The sequence below is a fragment of the Balaenoptera physalus genome (assembly GCF_965194825.1).
Source record: "Balaenoptera physalus genome assembly, chromosome: 7".
Lineage (NCBI taxonomy): Eukaryota > Metazoa > Chordata > Mammalia > Artiodactyla > Balaenopteridae > Balaenoptera > Balaenoptera physalus.
Genome location: NC_138886.1, coordinates 117,496,351 through 117,514,020, shown reverse-complemented (window position 1 = coordinate 117,514,020; position 17,670 = coordinate 117,496,351). Strand labels below are relative to the sequence as shown.

At 43.9% G+C, this 17,670-nt stretch overlaps 1 protein-coding gene and 1 long non-coding RNA gene across 6 annotated transcripts in view; one reads left to right on the top strand and one right to left on the bottom strand.

The window, feature by feature from the left end:
* The window catches only part of LOC309664086, an 85,607-nt gene that overhangs the window by 51,511 nt on the left and 16,426 nt on the right, over positions 1–17,670 (top strand). The gene's annotated exons all lie outside the window — the stretch shown is intronic.
* Positions 3,131–17,670, bottom strand: part of LOC309664075 (uncharacterized protein) — a 106,104-nt gene continuing 91,564 nt past the window's right edge. For 2 of the 5 annotated variants that reach the window (XR_014265564.1, XM_082469078.1), the window contains one exon: positions 16,297–17,479. Coding sequence is in view for 4 of the 5 variants with exons in the window: in XM_082469078.1 (XP_082325204.1) it covers positions 17,454–17,479 (26 nt within the window). In the remaining variant the exon portion in view is untranslated. Of the gene's footprint in view, positions 9,391–11,830; positions 12,051–16,296; positions 17,480–17,670 lie in introns of those variants that run through there. The other 3 variants (XM_082469074.1, XM_082469072.1, XM_082469079.1) reach the window with 3 other exon arrangements.

The following is a 17,670-nucleotide window of genomic DNA, read 5'->3' as shown; positions in this document are numbered from 1 at the left end:
ACTTTTGCCAGAATTGCCATGAGTATAAGTGTTCATTTGAATTTCATCCCATTCCATTTATCACCATCAAAGGACACATCTTTAGAAATAAAAAGGTCAAAAGGAAGGAGAATTGTTGTAGGGATAATGAAGGAAAACAGCAATTCTAAATTGTTAAACAGTTGACTTCTATATAGGAGGGTTCTGTATTATGGTTCCAAGTATCTGATGTTGAAAACCATTTGAAAAGTGACAAGAAAATTGACATTTTGCTTTACCTAATGACTCGAATTGATAAGGTTTCATCATAAATGTCACCGTATATGACACAGATCATTATTTATCAATATCTTGGCTTTTCATTTTCTATTTTGAAAGTTAAATCCACTTATCACAATTACAACTCTGTACAATCAATTAAAAATTACCTGTCAGAGATTATCTGAAGTCCAGATTATCTGTGTAGGGTCAGAATTTACCCTGTTTTATACAGAGCAGGCTCAGAGGATCACATTTCACCTTTGTGCTGATGTTGGTTTTAGCTACTGTCAAGAAGCCCTGAGTGATCATGGTTTACTTTACAAAAAGTTAAGGGGAAGCTACCATGAACCTCATGACATTAGGTTGGTTGGAAAGAAAAAATCATCTGAGTTATTAAAGTACTAATTGTGCACTTTAAAATTGATTTCATTAATTTTTAAATATTTTTAATAATATACTTGATAGTCACAAACTTGATTTACTCAACATTGTTGCCTGGTGAAAGTCCTTTGAAGATGTAATACAAAGGTAAGACTTGATCCAGAATGTGCAAATCTAAGTTCCCATATGGTCTAGATGTCCAGATCGTTTTCTTGGAGATCAGTAATCCAGCTGGACCCATGCATACTTTTTTAATTGAAATGAAATAAAGTTCCCAAGAAGAGTTGCTTAACCGTTTCAGTTCCCTGATCAATTTAGCACATTAACTTGTATAGTTGATGAAAAAAATTTTGCTAAAAAAGTTAAATTTTAGGCAATCTGGGGAAATTATATAAATTTGAAATTTAATTCGAATTATTAACAAGAAAACCTTATATTTGTATTCCCCTTTAATGTGAATAAATGCTTTCACATAGTGTAATTCTCTTTATTTCTCTTTTGGTAACATTTTCCTTATAATATTTTGCTGTGGCTGTAATCATGCTGATGGGAACTTCACACACAATTAGTTCAAATTAGGGGAGGCTTTAGGGTAAAACTTGAGCAGATCACAAAAACTTTAGGCATCGGAGGACACCATGAACGGCTTATTTAGCTGTGCTTGGTGGTGTTTCATACTGTAATCATTTAGCTATTTGGTTATATGTCTCATTTCTTAACAAGATAAAAATTGTATCTTTTTCTCAGGAAGGCAAAACAGTGATATAAAGAGTTTACAGGGTAACAGTTCACTCTACTACAAATAGGTATCTCCATTTTGTGTCAACATGTCTCTGAAAAATGACAAATATTCTTAGCTGCTTCTTCTACTAACCTACCGCCTCCTTAGTAACGTAAACTTGGGATATGTCAGGAGATCAGGGTGCACACGACGGGCACAGAGCGCCCTAAGGAGCAGCTGATACAGAGCCAGGCTTCTGGACCATCATACCCAAGGCCATTTTCTATACACACTGAGCCTAAGAAATGTGTGCGGCTCCTCACTTTGATTTCACAAAGCAGACAAGCTGCTGTAGAAATTGTCAGTCATCTTCTGTTTCTGCCCATTTTCCACATTCCTGTGCCAATCATCAGAAAGAAAATTACATATACACTTCATGACTCCTGAACTGACAAAAATTTGCTGCTGTGGAAATACTTGCATGGTTCTGTAACAATAAGTAAACCCAGAAGTAGAAGTATATTTTAAAGAAAAAAAAAAAAAAAGGAGTTATCAGTGAGTTGCCAATTTCATGACCAACACTTTGACTTAACTTTTTTTGGTCCTGGAGCATTCTTTCCATTTTCCAAAAGATTTCTCATTACTCATTAGGAGGGTTTAGCCAGAAACTCAGAAGGCATAAGCTGTTCAAAAAGATCACAGTATGTTTTTCTTGAGTTTCATTCAGCAGCAAGGAATTTTCTGGTTGTTTTAATTGGTAGCTGGCTTCCCAGTAGTTTTCCATTGCAGTCATACTACTTCACTCCACTTAATTTAAAAGACATCCATTTCTGTGTCTCTCACACATCTACTGAATCTCTCCTACTTCCCCTAAGGAGTAAGTATGGTGGCCACTGTGTCTCCAGGCCTTAGTCCTTTGTGATCTTAGCTCTCTGTGCTCTTTCTTTCCATTGGCCCAAGACCAATGAGATGCGCAAAAAGGCTGGATTTGCGGCATTCATTCCTTAAACCAACATGTCTCACCAATCTTTTATCTTACTGTGTAAGCCCTCCAGTGCCAGTCCACCCCTGGAATAATAAGAATATCTCTTCTCTTGTTGCCTTCTGCCTTCCCCTCCCCACCCCTGCATCTTCTCCTGGGACCTAAGAGGGTGTTTCCCAGTGGCTATAATAATAATAGGCGGTATTTATTGAGCATTCTCAAGCATTTCCCAGACAATTCAAGAACGTTACACGTAGAGCAGGCCTAGGTATTGACACCTCTGCTGCCACTTCTATGCCATCACTCCCATGCCATCACTCCCATGCCATCAGGGGCTGAGACCCCAAACCAAAAGTTCTCCTGGGGAAGAACTTTTAATTGCCAGACTTAGCAAGTAGAATTACAGAAATCCCAGTGAAACTTGAATTTCAGATAAACAATGGGAAAAAATTTATTGTAAGCATGTCCCAAATATTGCATGAGAGGTACTTATATTTGAAAATGATGTATTGTTTATATATCCTTGCTTCTCCCAAACCAGGTCACTGGCTCTACCTCACTCTCGAGCTTTCTCTGATAACTCACTCCCAAAACATGGGGAAGTGAGTCTTCAAAAAGCTCTCCTTGGAATAAACAGTATAAAAATTCCTTGATTGTACAATTCTAGGTATGTCCAGGAAGCCCATGTGCAAACGTAGGTGTGGAGGCAGCACGTTATAGCAGCAAGCACGCGGGCTTTGGAACAAAACAGCTCTGTGTTGCCTGACAGCCCTACCACTACTGCCTGTAGGACTCTGGGTAAGGGCTTTAATCCTCCTATGATGCAGTGTCCTCCTTTATAGTAAAAAGAGAATAAGACTTAAATTGTAAGGTTGTGCATTAGTTTTCTAGGGCTGCTGTAACAAAGTACCACAAACTGGGTGCCTTAAACAACAGAAATGAGTTGCCTCACAGTCTGGAGGCTGGAAGTTTGGAATCAAGGTGTTGGCAGGGCTGGTTCCTCCTGAGGCTGTGAGGGAAGGGTTTGCTCCAGGTCTCTGTCCTCAGATAGTAGACAGCTGTCTTTATATTCACATGGCATTCTTCCTGTGTGTGTCTCTGTGTCCAAATTTCCCTTTTTGTTAATAAGGAGACCAGTCATCTTGGATGAGGGTCTTCCCTGATACATCACCTTGACCTAATTACCTTTGTAAAGACTTTATCTCCAAATAAGGTCCCACTTTGAGGTACTGTGAGTCTGGGCTCCAATGTATCTTTTGGGGGGAGCAAAATTCGACTCATAACAGGTTGCCAAAAGAATGGAATATGGTAACTTATATGAGGCACCTAACAGAAACTCTGGATTATAAGAAATACTTAAGAAATAGCAGCTTTTATAGTTATTATTAGCAGTTCTGTGTTTTGTTTTGTAATGATCTTATGAATACACAGTTACTCTCTGGGATTAATGGACACATATATAGAAGGTCTAGGTGGGGAGAATGTGTAAGTATCTGGAAAATGTTAGACATAAGAATCAAATATTGAGGACTTCCCTGGTAGTGCAGTGGTTAAGAATCCGCCTGCCAATGCAGGAGACACAGGTACGAGCCCTGGTCCGGGAAGATCCCACATACCATGGAGCAACTAAGCTTGTGAGCCACAACTACTGACCCTGCGCTCTAGAGCCTGTGAATCACAACTACTGAGCCCACGCACATAGAGCCCGTGCTCTGCAACAAGAGAAGCCTCCGCAGTGAGAAGCTAGCGCACCGCAACGAAGAGTAGCCCCTGCTCGCCACAACTAGAGAAAGCCCTCACGCAGCAGCAAAGACCCAACGCGGCCAAAAATAAATAAATAAATTTATATAAAAAGAAGAATCAAATATTGAGAATAAAGGACTTTATGTTTCTGTATGTGTTTGGGGTAGAGGGGAGAGAAAGAGCAGGGACATAAGATAGATGGTGAATAGAGGTGATAGGATTTAACTGTCCAGACTGACACATGTTGAATTAACACTCCATTTTACTTCACTTTGAAAACAGAGTCAGAGAGAGACAGAATCAAAGTTTACCCTTGAACAATACAATCTGTCAGAAACGGTCAGAATCATTGTGTTTTTTAGAGCAAAAAAATAGTCACCAGAGAACCAGTCACTCAATTCTGATGACAGAAAAAGTCAGACTGTAATTATTCTACAAACAGCATTACTTGGAAAATGTTTACTAAAGCAAGTTTCAAGCCTCTGTGGGATTTAAAAGTGGTGCATTTTCTGTGGCACCTTTCATTTCAATGTATTCTTTGAAGAGAGATTCTCACTGCTAATAAAACTAGAAAGGAGAGAATTTCATTTGTTAGTTCGTGAAGAAAGACACCCCATTTGATCTTGGACATTTCCCTCCAGGATACCCTCTGTGCGGCTGGGTTACTAAGACAATGCAGTGGAATGTGTGGCAGGGAGGTTGGGTCTTCAGTACCATGAAGAAGGGTGATTATTTAAGAAGTCTGGCCTCCATTAAGAATAGAACAAGAGGGGGCTTCCCTGGTGGCACAGTGGTTAAGAATCCGCCTGCCAATGCAGGGGACACGGGTTCAAGCCCTGGGCCGGGAAGATCCCACATGCTGCAGAGCAGCTAAGCCCGTGCACCACAACTACTGAGCCTGCGAGCCACAACTACTGAGTCCATGTGCTACAAATACTGAAGCCCGTGCGCCTGAGAGCCTGTGCTCCACAGCAAGAGAAGCCACCACAATGAGAAACCCGCGCACCACAACGAAGAGTAACCCCTGCTCGCCACAACTAGAGTAAGCCCGCGTGCAGCAACGAAGACCCAACACAGCCAAAAATAAATAAATTTAAATAAATAAATTTTAAAAAAAAGAACAAGAGGAAATATGTTTGATTTGCAGAAGAAAGGATTTAGGCTGTATCCAAATGCTCTCTGTATTGGTAATCAGTAAAATAGATGCCCAAGAGAGATTAAGTAATACCACTCCTAAGAAGATCTATAAAATTATGATAGAAATTGCATTGTTAATAGTATTTGAAAATCGTAAGGCCTTATGAATCTTCTATCCAGCATATGAGATTTGCATAGGGTAATGCAGCCTGAGGCTCTCATGTGTTTGCAGATTCTCAGGGTTTTACTTCCCATCTCCTTTCCCCCATAGGTCAGGCTAAACAGAAGAGCTTCCTTTAAGTCTTACTTTGGGAGGGGATAAATGTTTTCAGTTCTCCCCTTTCACAGATGTATAGTAATTCAAGTGTTCTTTATTTGAGGGCGTTAGGTCCATATTTCTGCCCCTCGTGGACCCCAAAATTTGCCTCCTGTACTTTCATAGACATTAAAACTCAAACCCATTGTTAAACTGGCAAAAAAAAAAAAATAAACCCAGAATAGTCAAAATATCAGTTTCTGTAGTATTTCCCTTAATTTCCTATTAGCACTTAAAAGCATACTTTTTATATTTTTGTCCAGTACCTCTAAGTGATTTGTAGTAAGAGGGTTTTCAGATTATCTAATCAGCACTGTTGCTAGCAATGAAAGTCCTGTGTTGTTTTTCATGTATTTATACTTTGAACATTTCGTTCTTATTTTTTGTCAAGATTTCTTTGTGTATGTAGTCACTTTTGAATATGAACTTGCTTGATAACCACTTATGATCCCATATAGAGTTACACTGAAAATACCTTCTTAGGCAAAGTGAAAAGAAGATTTGTGCAAGGTCAGCTTCAGGTTGCCCTCCCTCGGGTTTAAGGTTTGGATTTGGACTGTCTGGAGAGCCTAGATTCCCTAACAAAATAGTTTGAAATGCAGTCTCAGGCCGATAACAATCCTAGAGTCTTCAATAAAAGTTATTAAAAGCCTTCTCTAGAAAGGTGTATTTTCAGCCCTACACAGAATTCCTATAGATAGTCTCACCAAAATGAACTTGCAATTCTAAATTACAAAATACATGAAAGAAACAGTCCAGAATCATCAGCAATAACAACCTGTATAATTAGACCTTAAGAACTTCAGGAAAAATATTTTAAGTACATTTAAAATTGTTAAAGAGAAAAAGCAAACGTTGCTAAAATATTTACAAGGAGTAGTTTTTCAAGCCTACAAAGGGGTTAACTGGTACGCTGTCCCATAGGTCATTTTACTTATGAAGTAACTCAGGGCCAGAGTTCCGCTTATGGGCAGGAGGGCACTCTTATTTTCAGACCATCCTCTGCACATGCTAGGGTTCAGTGAGCAGAACTAAACTTGGGAACAAGAGCCACTGCTGGCCTTCAGTCATGGGCCACTGAGCAAAGGGAAATCTAAATCTGTATTCCAGCTGAAGTCAAGTTTGGAAAGCAAACTGATTAATTCCAAAAGGGTAGAAAGAGTGAGAATCAAACGAACGAGAAACAAGACAAAGCCAGCGAATTTAGGAGGTGGACAAGGTGCTGTTCCTTCAGGCAAAAGCGTACAAGTGGAAGCAACCTTCATAGGTCACCTTCAAAGGAGGCTGTGGTTGGGAACTAGCTTGGGGGGTATTCAGAAGTGTTGTTTTGACTGTGAAGTAAGGCCAGATCTGCTGAAAGAAATCTAATTTCAGAAAGAGACTGTGTCTGCTAGGGTGTTAATAGGAGATTCTAATCCCTGGAACTATACATATTTAACTGGGCTTGGTTTCTCCTGCCTCTGCCCCAGGAACTTCTGTCCTTTGTTATGTGGGTGTTGGACACAAAGCTACCAGAGACTCTGTCTCGACTGATCAGCTTCCAGATGAATGGGACAGAAACGTTTCTCAGAACTAGAATCGGGCCGGAATGTTTTAGTATGAATCTAGTGCCACGTCGGGTCTGTAGATAGCAAGTCATGATGAAAAGAAATAGGCTGAAGTCATGTGATAGCTACTTGCATCCACATTTAAGTGTTTGGAATTTTTGGTACCTGTTTTTAGGGTACAGAATGGAATAAATAGGATACAGTTAAATAAGTAAAATCAATTCAAACTGCTTTTGCGTAAGAAATTTCCAGATTTCCAGAGAGGAAAGAGCTGTCTTCATGAATGAAATCCAGCTCAAAGGTAAAAGCCAGATTAGCATAACTTGATGTGTGTGTGGGATATGTCTACGAGTTGGAAACATTCTAGTTGAACAGGGATAATTTAGAGCCAGTTTCCAGGGGGTCTAGAAAATCATCAAGCAGCTGTTTTTTCTTCCTTCCTTCCACCCTCCTCCCCTCCCCCTCCTCCCCTTTCCCCCTTTTCCGTCTTCCCCCTCCCCTCCCCCTCTCTCCGTCCTGGTTGCTCCTTTTCTCTCAGCATCTGCCTTTGCAGACAACCTCTCAACCCCGACGTCTGCATCTGCCACAGAGAGTTTTGCTGTCCTGCACCCTCTGTTTCTGGGTCAGCCTGTGTCGGGTGTTAAATCAGATGCCTCTTCCAGCCTGAGGCAGGGATGGAGGAGGTCGAAATAATCAGAGTCCTAAAAGTGATGGAAAGGTAGAGAGTGGAGTTGCCTTTTACCTCCTTGAATAAAAGTGGAGCTGCCCTTCGCCCCATGGGGTAATTGTCAAGCTACTCTGTGTGTTTAAGGGCAGTGGGCACCCAGGTCTCTCTGTGATGTTCTGTGCAGTTCCATGGAACACGTCCCCGTTTCTCTCAGATTATGTCGAGGCTGGTGGTCTTTGTTATGGCTCATGGTTAGTGATTCTTCTGGAGGTTGAGTGAGGAATGCTTTTCCTCACAGCGTGGTGAAGGGCAGGGGGGATGTCCCCTCTACAGATAAGAGGAACCATGAAAGTGAAATAGTTAGACTCAGTACTTTGCAGATAGAATTCTGTTTTTCTTCCTATTTCACTTGTATATGTTACTTTTTTCCAGCTCCAGAGGCTAACAGATAAGAAAGCGGTTTGGGCTTAGGTAGTGCCTTTTTTAGAATGGCATTTACAGCACAGTTTGCATGCTCTGAGGAATATTATATCCGAACAAATAAGGAATTCATACTAAATAAATTTGAGAAATAATTAACAAAGTAAAGCAGGATCCTCTACTGTAGGACTTCTCAGAGCCTTCAATAGGCTAATGGCATTGGTTTTCCCAAATTTATTCGACCATCAGAAAAGCACCAACAGGGACTTCCCTGGAGGTCCAGTGGTTAAGACTCCACGCTTCCAATGCAGGGGACGCAGGTTCAATCCCTGGTCAGGGCACTAAGATCCCACATGCTGTAGGGTGCAGCCAAAAAAAAAGTAAAAAAAAAAAAAAGCAGCCGCAGAAACAAAAGCTTTTAACCTGGTTTCTGCCAATGCAATTTTCCCTACTCTCTTGACCCAAAGGTTCATCTGATGCTGTGCTTGACCAAGACACTGCCGCCCCCCCCCGCCCCCCGCCCCGCTCCAGACCTTCCCTTCTCTACTCTGTTTTGTGACACAGGGGCCAAGACTCTGGAGACCATCCTTTGTGCTGGTCAGCTGGCTTCCTACTGATGCACCCAAGAGGGAGACTGGTCAGCCGAAGGGAGAGGGGTTTTCCTTCTTCCCTTTTGTTTGCTGCTTCTGGGTGTCAGCCTATCAATGGCTCTTCACCGGGCAGCAGTGGCTGTTGGCTGTCTTCAGCCTCTCTCCATGGTCCCAGAACCTCACTGCAATCCATCTGAGGTAGCAGTGGTCCCAGGGAGTCAGAGCCCCAGGTCCAAGAGGCCTCTCCTCCCACCTCCTGAGGTACCAGTGTTACTGAACTCAGGTTCGGCTGCTCACTGCTCAAAAGCCAATCATTGGAGACGCAAGTGTCAGTAGAGGGGAAAGGTGCTTTAATCAGAAAAGCTGGCAATCTGGGGAGAAGGTGGACTCGTGTCCAGAGACCACCTCTGAAGATTCTGCTCAGCCATGACAGTCTTTAAAGGGAAAAATGTGGGGAGGAGGAGAATCTCAGGGAATCATCAAGGCAGGAGGTTGGGTCCTGCATCTCCATTGTGTGCAGACTGGCTGACTCTCTCTTCAGGTGTCATCTTGTCCGAGTGATCTGCCAGCAGAATTGCTAAGGGGGCTACTGGGGGTAGACAGTTAGTCATTCTTTAACTGCTTCATTGTTCCTTCTTCTTTTTATCTAGGAAGAGAATCAACAGGTCAGGCAAATCATGGTGTGCATTCAGGAGAGCATAAGTCAGGATGTAGTTTCTATTGGTTAGTGATCTCATTCCTATAATTTGGTTTTTAAGGTTAAAGAGGGACAGAAATGAGTAAACAGGAAAGGGGCAAAAGAGCTGCTTTCAATTCCCCACTGTTAAACATCATCCCATTTCTGTGGGATTAGGGGCGAATGTCCATCTTCTGTAACTGCTTCATGCTGACATTGGGCGCCTTCTCAGAGTGGAAGATGTCAACATGGGTCTGTAGCATCTCTTTGTTGACAATTTTAGTTGCCCGTTTACATGTACGGGCAGAGCAAGCTATAATTATTCTGATGTCACAAAGGCACAGATTACTATGAGCAATAATATTAATCCCATTCTCTTGAGGCCAGTTCTTGGAATTGTGCTAGCCACAGATTCAGTGCTGCTCAGGATGGAGCAGCTTGTGTCGTGCCCTCTGGTGGCAGTTACAGTATCTGTAAAACAGCTCAGGAATGCCCGTCAGACACTGAGTCTGTGCCTCTGTTGTCCTAATCATTAACTACTTGAGCCTACGCTTTTGTGACTCAGGGAGGCCTGGGAGACTGGAGCTTTTCCACATACAAGGGGCAGGGGACATGGGGGGCGTTTGTACTTGTGGGGACGGGGCTGCAGGGTTCGCCGCATTCCGCTAGCAGTGGCTCAGCTGGGCCCTACCCTGAGACCTGGGTCCCAGTCCTGTGTGGCCTTCAGTCAACTTCCAGGTCCGGTGACTCCAACTCTTCCCCAAGAGTGGAAGCTGCTTCCTACCTATCTCTGTATCCTAGTGTCCTGTTTTGCTTTTTTCGTCTTCTGACGTCTGTAACAGACTTCCTGTATCAAATCCCCTCTGTTGAAATACCTAGTGTGGTGTCTGTCTTCCTGACTGGATCTCGATGGAAAAAGAATGCACATGAGAGCCTCCTCTGCAGAGGAGTGTCTTTGGAGACAGAAGGAAGGTGGGAGTATGGGTAGAGGGGGCAGGGAGGAAACTCCTGGAATTCTTTCCTTGAATCTAAAGCAGGGTTTTCCAAATCTTACAAGTTTAAGTGAACTCAAATGAATTTAATCTAGGAGATTTCACAGCATGCCTTGAGATAGGAGGAGACATTCTGGGGTGCTATTAAAATAGAATTATGAATTGCTTTCTCATCTCTTAAGTTACTCAGCAATTTTAGTAAAAGTGGAATGAAATGTCTCTTTTTGCATGACTGTATTTGCCAAACCTGTAAACCGCGGATTAGTCATTCCAAGACAGTGGAAGAAGACACTTAGTAGAGGGTTGGACTTGGGAGTAAAACACAAGCAGTACCTTCCAAATGGGACCTCCAAAGATACATTTTTAAATATTTGGTTTTTAAAGATAAACTAGGGCTTCCCTGGTGGCGCAAAGGATAAGAATCCACCTGCCAATGCAGGGGACACAGGTTCAATCCCTGGTCCAGGAAGATCCCACATGCCGCGGAGCAACTAAGCCCGTGCGCCACAACTACTGAGCCTGTGCTCTAGAGCCCGTGAGCCACAACTACTGAAGCCCGCGTGCCTAGAGCCCGTGTTCCACAACAAGAGAAGCCACCGCAATGAGAAGCCCACGCACCGCAACGAAGAGTAACCCCCGCTCACCACAACTAGAGAAAGCCCACACACAGCAACGAAGACCCAACGCAGCCAAAAGTAAATAAATAACAAACAAAACAAAACAAAAAAAACTAAACTAAGTTCTAGTTCTCAAATACGGATGATCATTAGAATCATCTGGGGAAGGATTAAAAATACAGAGTGCAGAAACTGACCCTATGACCAGGATTCAGACTCTCCCAGTTTGGGGCCCCAGAACTGGTATTTTTTGAAACCTCATGTGAACAAGGGGTTCTGATAATCAATAGGTTTAGGATCCATTATTATATATATAGAATTTTAAATTTTCTATTTTTTTTTTTTTAATACTTAGATCCAGAATTCAGTCTTTTGGGTTTTTTTCCACTAAAGGTCTGAGCAAGGAGCAGAGCTGACATTCTCTATCCTGGCGGGGGCAGCTGGAGGAGACAGAAGGCAGTGGAGCTCCCCTCGGAGACTGGCTTTTGAAGGGCTTTTGATCATCTCCACCCCCTGCCAGAGCCAATCATGGATGTCAGAGCCCAGGCAGCTGTGGCAGCTCAGTTTCCATGGCAACACCGCCTCTGCCAGGAAGCTGGGATTCCCTGATCCCTGGGCCTTTCCCCCATCAGCGCTGAGCTTTTCCCAGTTGTGGGATCCTAAGAATGACCGGGCGTCTGGCTCCTTTAAGAAACAGCCCCAAATGTCCGTAGATCCTGCCAGGAGCTTATCAAGTCCCTGGAAAAGGAAATAAAGGAAAGAACATAGCCAGGGTCAGCAGCAAGAAAGCGTCTCATTTACCTGTAGCCGGGTCAGTTTTCTTGCTTTGTGACTTCGAAATGAAATACAGAGCAGAGGAGAGCCTCAGTATGAAAAGCAAACCAACACGCAAACAAACAACCACCGTTTATGAAAAGAGTGCAGAAGGGTGTCCCCTCTTCCTGCTGCCTCCTGGCCGCCTGTTGCAGCATTGAGGAAGTCAGGAACATTCTGCTCACAGCCAGAGGAAAGGACACCAGATCTGTTAAAATCAAGAAAAATAAGGATCACGTGAAGGTGGGAGTTGGGTGCAGCGGTTCCCTTTACACGGTGGGTGTCACGGACCGAGGGAAGGCAGAGAAAAGAGGCAGCCCTGACCTGGGGTTGCAGCTGAAGCCACCAGCCCCGCTGATTTAAGTATGTTATAATTTCAAAAATTCAAACAAACTAATTTTTTAAAGGGATGAAGAGGCTGCTTGTCTTCCAGCTGAGCCGGCCGGTCCCCTGTGCCGCCCAGCGTGGGTGATGTTGGTGGGGACTTAGTGCGGAAGAGCGGGTCCTGGATGTGATCCGGAAACTCACCAGGTGTGTGGCTTCGCAGTAGTGGAATCTGTCGATATGAACAATCCTCAGCATGTTGGGTGATTCGAGTGCACTTTCATGATTCCCTCTCATTTTACCCCTTTGCTATTTCCACACGCCGCAGGAATCCCTCACTCCCCTCTGAATTATGTGCCGCTGGAGACGGATGCTCGGACCTCCCACTCAGGCAGGGCAGTCCCAGCACCGCCAACTCACAGGACCTATTGTTCGTCCCTTCCTTACCCGGTGCTGTCACCGCAGCCCGGCACTGCAGCCCAGCCGGGAGGGTGGGAAACGAGTCCCCAGACAGCCATCCATCTCGCTCGTAAACGCTCTGTATTTTACTAAGTTCCATCAACGTTCACGTACACACCGAAGCAAAACAATCCTCCTCTATGCATTCTTTTTTTCTCAACCTGTATGCAGCCCACAGACGTACATGAAGTATTCGCGTGTGTGTGCTGGGAGTGCTTGAAGCCCTGCGTGCATCTGTGCAATGGTGCGTGTGCGCCCCAGGCCGCGTGCCAGGGCGCACAGGACACCTGGTGCCGGGCGGAACCGCCACCTTCACAGGCTGCACATGGAGGCCGAGCTGCTCCTAGGCTTGGATCCTCATGAATCACTCTTTGGCAGTTTCCTCCCCAGCGTGCCATGTGTTGGTTTTTTGTTTGTTTGTTTGTCTTTTTCCTTTTAATGACCATTTCTTTAAAACTGAAGTGTAGTTAATTTACAATGTGTTAGTTTCAGGTGTACAGCAAAGTGGTTCAGTGATACATATATATGTATAATAATACAAATATATTACATATATATAACTTTTCAGGTTCTTTTCCGTTATAGCTTATTGCAGGGTGTTGACTGTACCCCCCTGTGCTGTGCAGTAGGTCCTTGCTGGCTTTCTGTTCTGTATGCAGTAGCGGGCACATCCCATGTGTTGGTTTTAACTGCCTCACTCATCTTAGCATGTCCAAAGACTGTGTGATGAGTTGGTGCCCCAGCCTGCTGCTGCCTCTCTCCTCCCCCTCTTCTGCTCCCACACCCAGATTCGCCGGGAACGTTTATCGCTCAGTAAACGATAAGGGATTCCTTCTGCGAGTCCAGGAAGACACGAAAGGCAGCTGTCTTTTGTGTTAACATCAACTCCGGCTCTCCTCACCGTCTTCTTTCTACTTGTAGGCCCTCTGCCCACTTACTTTAGAAAAGAAGCAAACGTTACACTAGCTTCCCAGATCATGCAGTCCTGTTCTTGAATAACCTTCCAATGGTTTACTATGTAAGATACCCGGAAGAAAACACACACACACCCACACACACACACACACACACACTCACTCACTCACTCACTCACTCACTCACTCAAAACCAAAGAGTTTGGCATCCTCTCCTTGTTTTTAATCAACGGCTGCTTCCCATCTAGTTTTCACCTTGTGAAACTCATGAGGAATCTGAAGTCGTCACCTCCGCTTCAGACTGAGTGTTCTGAGGAGTGCTAGAGGGCAGACGGGACAGGGGTTTGAAGGCTGTTGCTCCGTATTCTTGGACCCCTTCAATATGCATCTTTCAGCCCGATGCTTGGTGCACCACAGTGCACATTTGAAGTCTCAGGTTAGGGAACTACCGAGAGTGCTAGTTCTGAGGCTAACGAGAAGCACCTGCAGATTCCTTTCTCGTTCAGCTCAAGGATTTTCTAATCTCTTTCAGTGTAAATCCTCTTGACTGGAGTGAGGCTTCTAATATTACCTCTTACGATGAGTGCTTTTCAGACCCCGTAGAAGGCATCCTAATAGTCGAGAACAAGAGAGAATTACCACAGAACAGGAGGGAAATGATACAGGACTTGTTGATACAGGGTTGGACAACAATGGTGAAATTCCACATTTTTATCTAGAATCATCCTGGAATGATTAAGGCTGAGAAGACATGAGGAGGGCCAGGGGACCGTCCTGTTACAGCCCGTGGTGCCAGCGTCCAGACCAACCTGCACGTGCTGGTCACCTGTCTTTGGAGAGTGAGCCCCCAGATGCAGGGAGGCTGGAGAGAGCAGCGTCTGTGTCTCGTCTCCAGACGTCTAGGGGAGAATTCATGTCCTGGGGTGATGCTTTTGCCTTGCCTCTATTGAGGACTTTCTCCTCTGAATTCTCACATTACTTTCTTTTTTAATTAATTTTTATTGGAGTATAGTTGCTTTACAATGTTGTGTTTCTGCTGTACAGCAAAGTGAATGAGCTATATGTATACATATATCCCCTCCTTTTTAGATTTCCTTCCCATGTAGGTCACTGTGGAGCATTGAATAGAGTTCCCTGTGCTATACAGCAGGTTCTCATTAGTTATCTATTTTATACATGGTAGTGTGTATATGTCAATCCCAATCTCCCAATTCATCCCACCTCCCCTTCCCCCTTGGTGTCCATACATTTGTTCTCTACGTCTGTGTCTCTGTTTCTGCTTTAACCTTCATGCATAGTTTATATGATCCATGCCGTGTGATGATACGCCGTTAGCTTCCTCTCTGCATTTCGAGGACAGAGTTTGTTTTTAGGGCCACACTGACTTGCAACAGTCATTGTGGGTGATCTGTCTCCATCTATCCCACCCTGAGCATTCTCTATATGAGAGGTCAGCAAACATTTTCTGTAAAAGGCCAGTGTGTTTGGTTTGAATGTTTGTGTCTCCCCAAAATTCAGATGTTGAAACTTGATGTCCAAGTGATGGTATTTGGAGGTGAGAACTCTGGGAGGTGACTGGGTCATGAGGGCAGAGCCCTCAGAAGGGGCACTGGGGCCCCCTCAGAGGGCTCCCTTGTCCCTTCTCCACGTGACACACAGCCAAAAGGTGGCCTTCTCTGAACCAGGATATGGGCTCTCTCCAGACACTGAATCTGCCAGCGCCTTGACCTCAGACTCTGCAGCCTCTAGAACTGTGAGAAAGAGATGTCTGTTGTTTACAGGCCTCCCAGTTTATGGTATCTTATTAAAGCAGCCCAGGGACTTCCCTGGTGGCACAGTGGTTAAGAATCCGCCTGCCAATGCAGGGCACACGGGTTCGATCCCTGGTCTGGGAAGATCCCACATGCCACGGAGCAACTAAGCCTGTGCGCCACAACTACTAAGCCTGCGCTCTAGAGCCTGCGTGCAGCAACTACTGAGCCTGCGTGCCACAACTACTGAAGCCTGCACGCCTAGAGCCCGTGCTCTACAGCAAGAGAAGCCACCACAATGAGAAGCCCACACACCGCAACAAAGTGTAGCCCCCACTCGCCACAACTAGAGAAAGCCTGCGTGCAGCAACAAAGACGCAATGCAGCCAAAAATAAATTAAAAAAAAAAAAAAGGCAGCCCAAACAAACTAAGACAGCCAGACAGGACACATTTAGGCTTTGTGAACCACGTGGTCTCTGTTGTAACAGCTCTGCTCTGCGAGAAAGCAGCCAGACACAATCATACGTAAATGAGCAAGGCTGTGTTACAATAAAACTTTATTGACAAAACAGGCTGAGGGCCAGAAGCGGTCCTTGGCAATAGTTTGATGATTGCTGGTCTAAGTCAATGCCAGTCATCCCATTTCCCTTATTAGTGATCAGACCAGGCAGGCATGTGTGTGTGTGACCTTATCCTGGTCAGGAAACAGGAGGGGACATCTGGTGCGGGCCTCTGGAAAAGGCTTCCTTGATTGATTCTAAGACCTTGTCCCTTATTTCCCTCTGGACCTTGCTGTGTTGGGAGCAGGCATCGTACTCCCTGGCTGAGGATGGCCCAACACTGGAAGGAGGACAAGGCTGAGAGGAGCACAAAGAGGAGAGAGACCCTGACATTGTCACCCAAGCCCACTCTGCTCTGGTCTCCAAACTATGCAGATTAATCGATGTCCTTCTTGGGTAAGCCAGTTAGCCTTTTTGTTTGCAAGAAAGCATATTAATTGATACAGCTCTACCCCTGAAATGTTTAAAATGATGTTAAATTGATGTAAATCGAATCTAGCTTCTCCTTGGGGGAAAATTATATACTTCATACCGCATTTCTGATAAAGAGCCCAGTGTCCAACTTTTTACAAAAATGATAAAAAATGCCATGTTGAGTCAAACATACATGGCGTGTTTCTAGAAAGTTGTTTTTACAGTGCATATAACTGATGACTAGGACAGAATACAGTGAGTCGCTTCAAATTCAAATTCGCATGAGTGTGTATCACATGAAGTTCTCGTCTTACATCTTCATAATTCCTACGTCTTAGTGCAGGAAATATAGTAAACACTCACTCAGGTCACAGAATCGACTGGGATTTTTAGGGAACATTTCACAAGACTCTTTGAGGAGAATTTTAAGGATATTTGGGTCCACATGATAAATTTAAAGAGTGTAAAGGGGTCCAGAACCACTGACTTGGAAGTATACTTCATGAAACATGAAAATACGGGAAATACGATGTCAGGGGGTAAAAAGCAGAACACTGAAGTGGACACGCAGGGACTCCAACTATGTAAAAAATACATGTGCACAGAGAAGGAATGGATGAAACTATACAATCATAATTTAGGTAATTCAAGTTTTATTTTCATAAAATTTCCAAGTTTTCTACAATAAAAAAGTTTTGCTTCTATAATCGGGAAGAATAAAATTTCAGTACCGACCACAGAGCACACGTTTGCCTTATATGACAGCGGCTGCCACCAAAAGAACATCATTCCTTTTATAAGTTGTGTATAAGGATTTAATACGCCTGACTATAAGACAGTGAGATTTTTAAATAAAGAAACTCCAAAATCAAATGAATGTATTTCTTCCTGGTAGTTCCTTTAGGAGACGATATGCTTATTCAAATGACGTTTTTTGGAGGTCCTGTGGAAGAACTGTCGGTGAACAGTCAGCCACGGAAGAAATGGATCTCCTGTCTCTATCGAGGCTTAGCATTCTCTCTCCTCCCTCCTCAGCCAGCTTCAGCTAATGGTTTGTGTGCTTGTTGACACTGACCTCCAGCGCCACTGGGAAGGGCTGTAGGGTCATGTGCAGGGGTGGAGCCCAGAAGCGCCCTCAGTCTCCATGTAAAAGCAGGTCTCTTTGTGGATTCCGAGATGCTTTAGGAGTTAGCATAGGTTTACTTGGCTGTACCCTGTAAAGGCGAATTAAAAGAAAGTGAGGAATTAATTGCACTTTCCTTTTTATTTTTATTTATTTTTAATTTTTAATTTTAATTTTTTAAACATCTTTAATGGAGTATAATTGCTTTACAATGGTGTGTTAGTTTCTGCTTTATAACAAAGTGAATCAGCTATACATATACATATATCCCCATATCTCTTC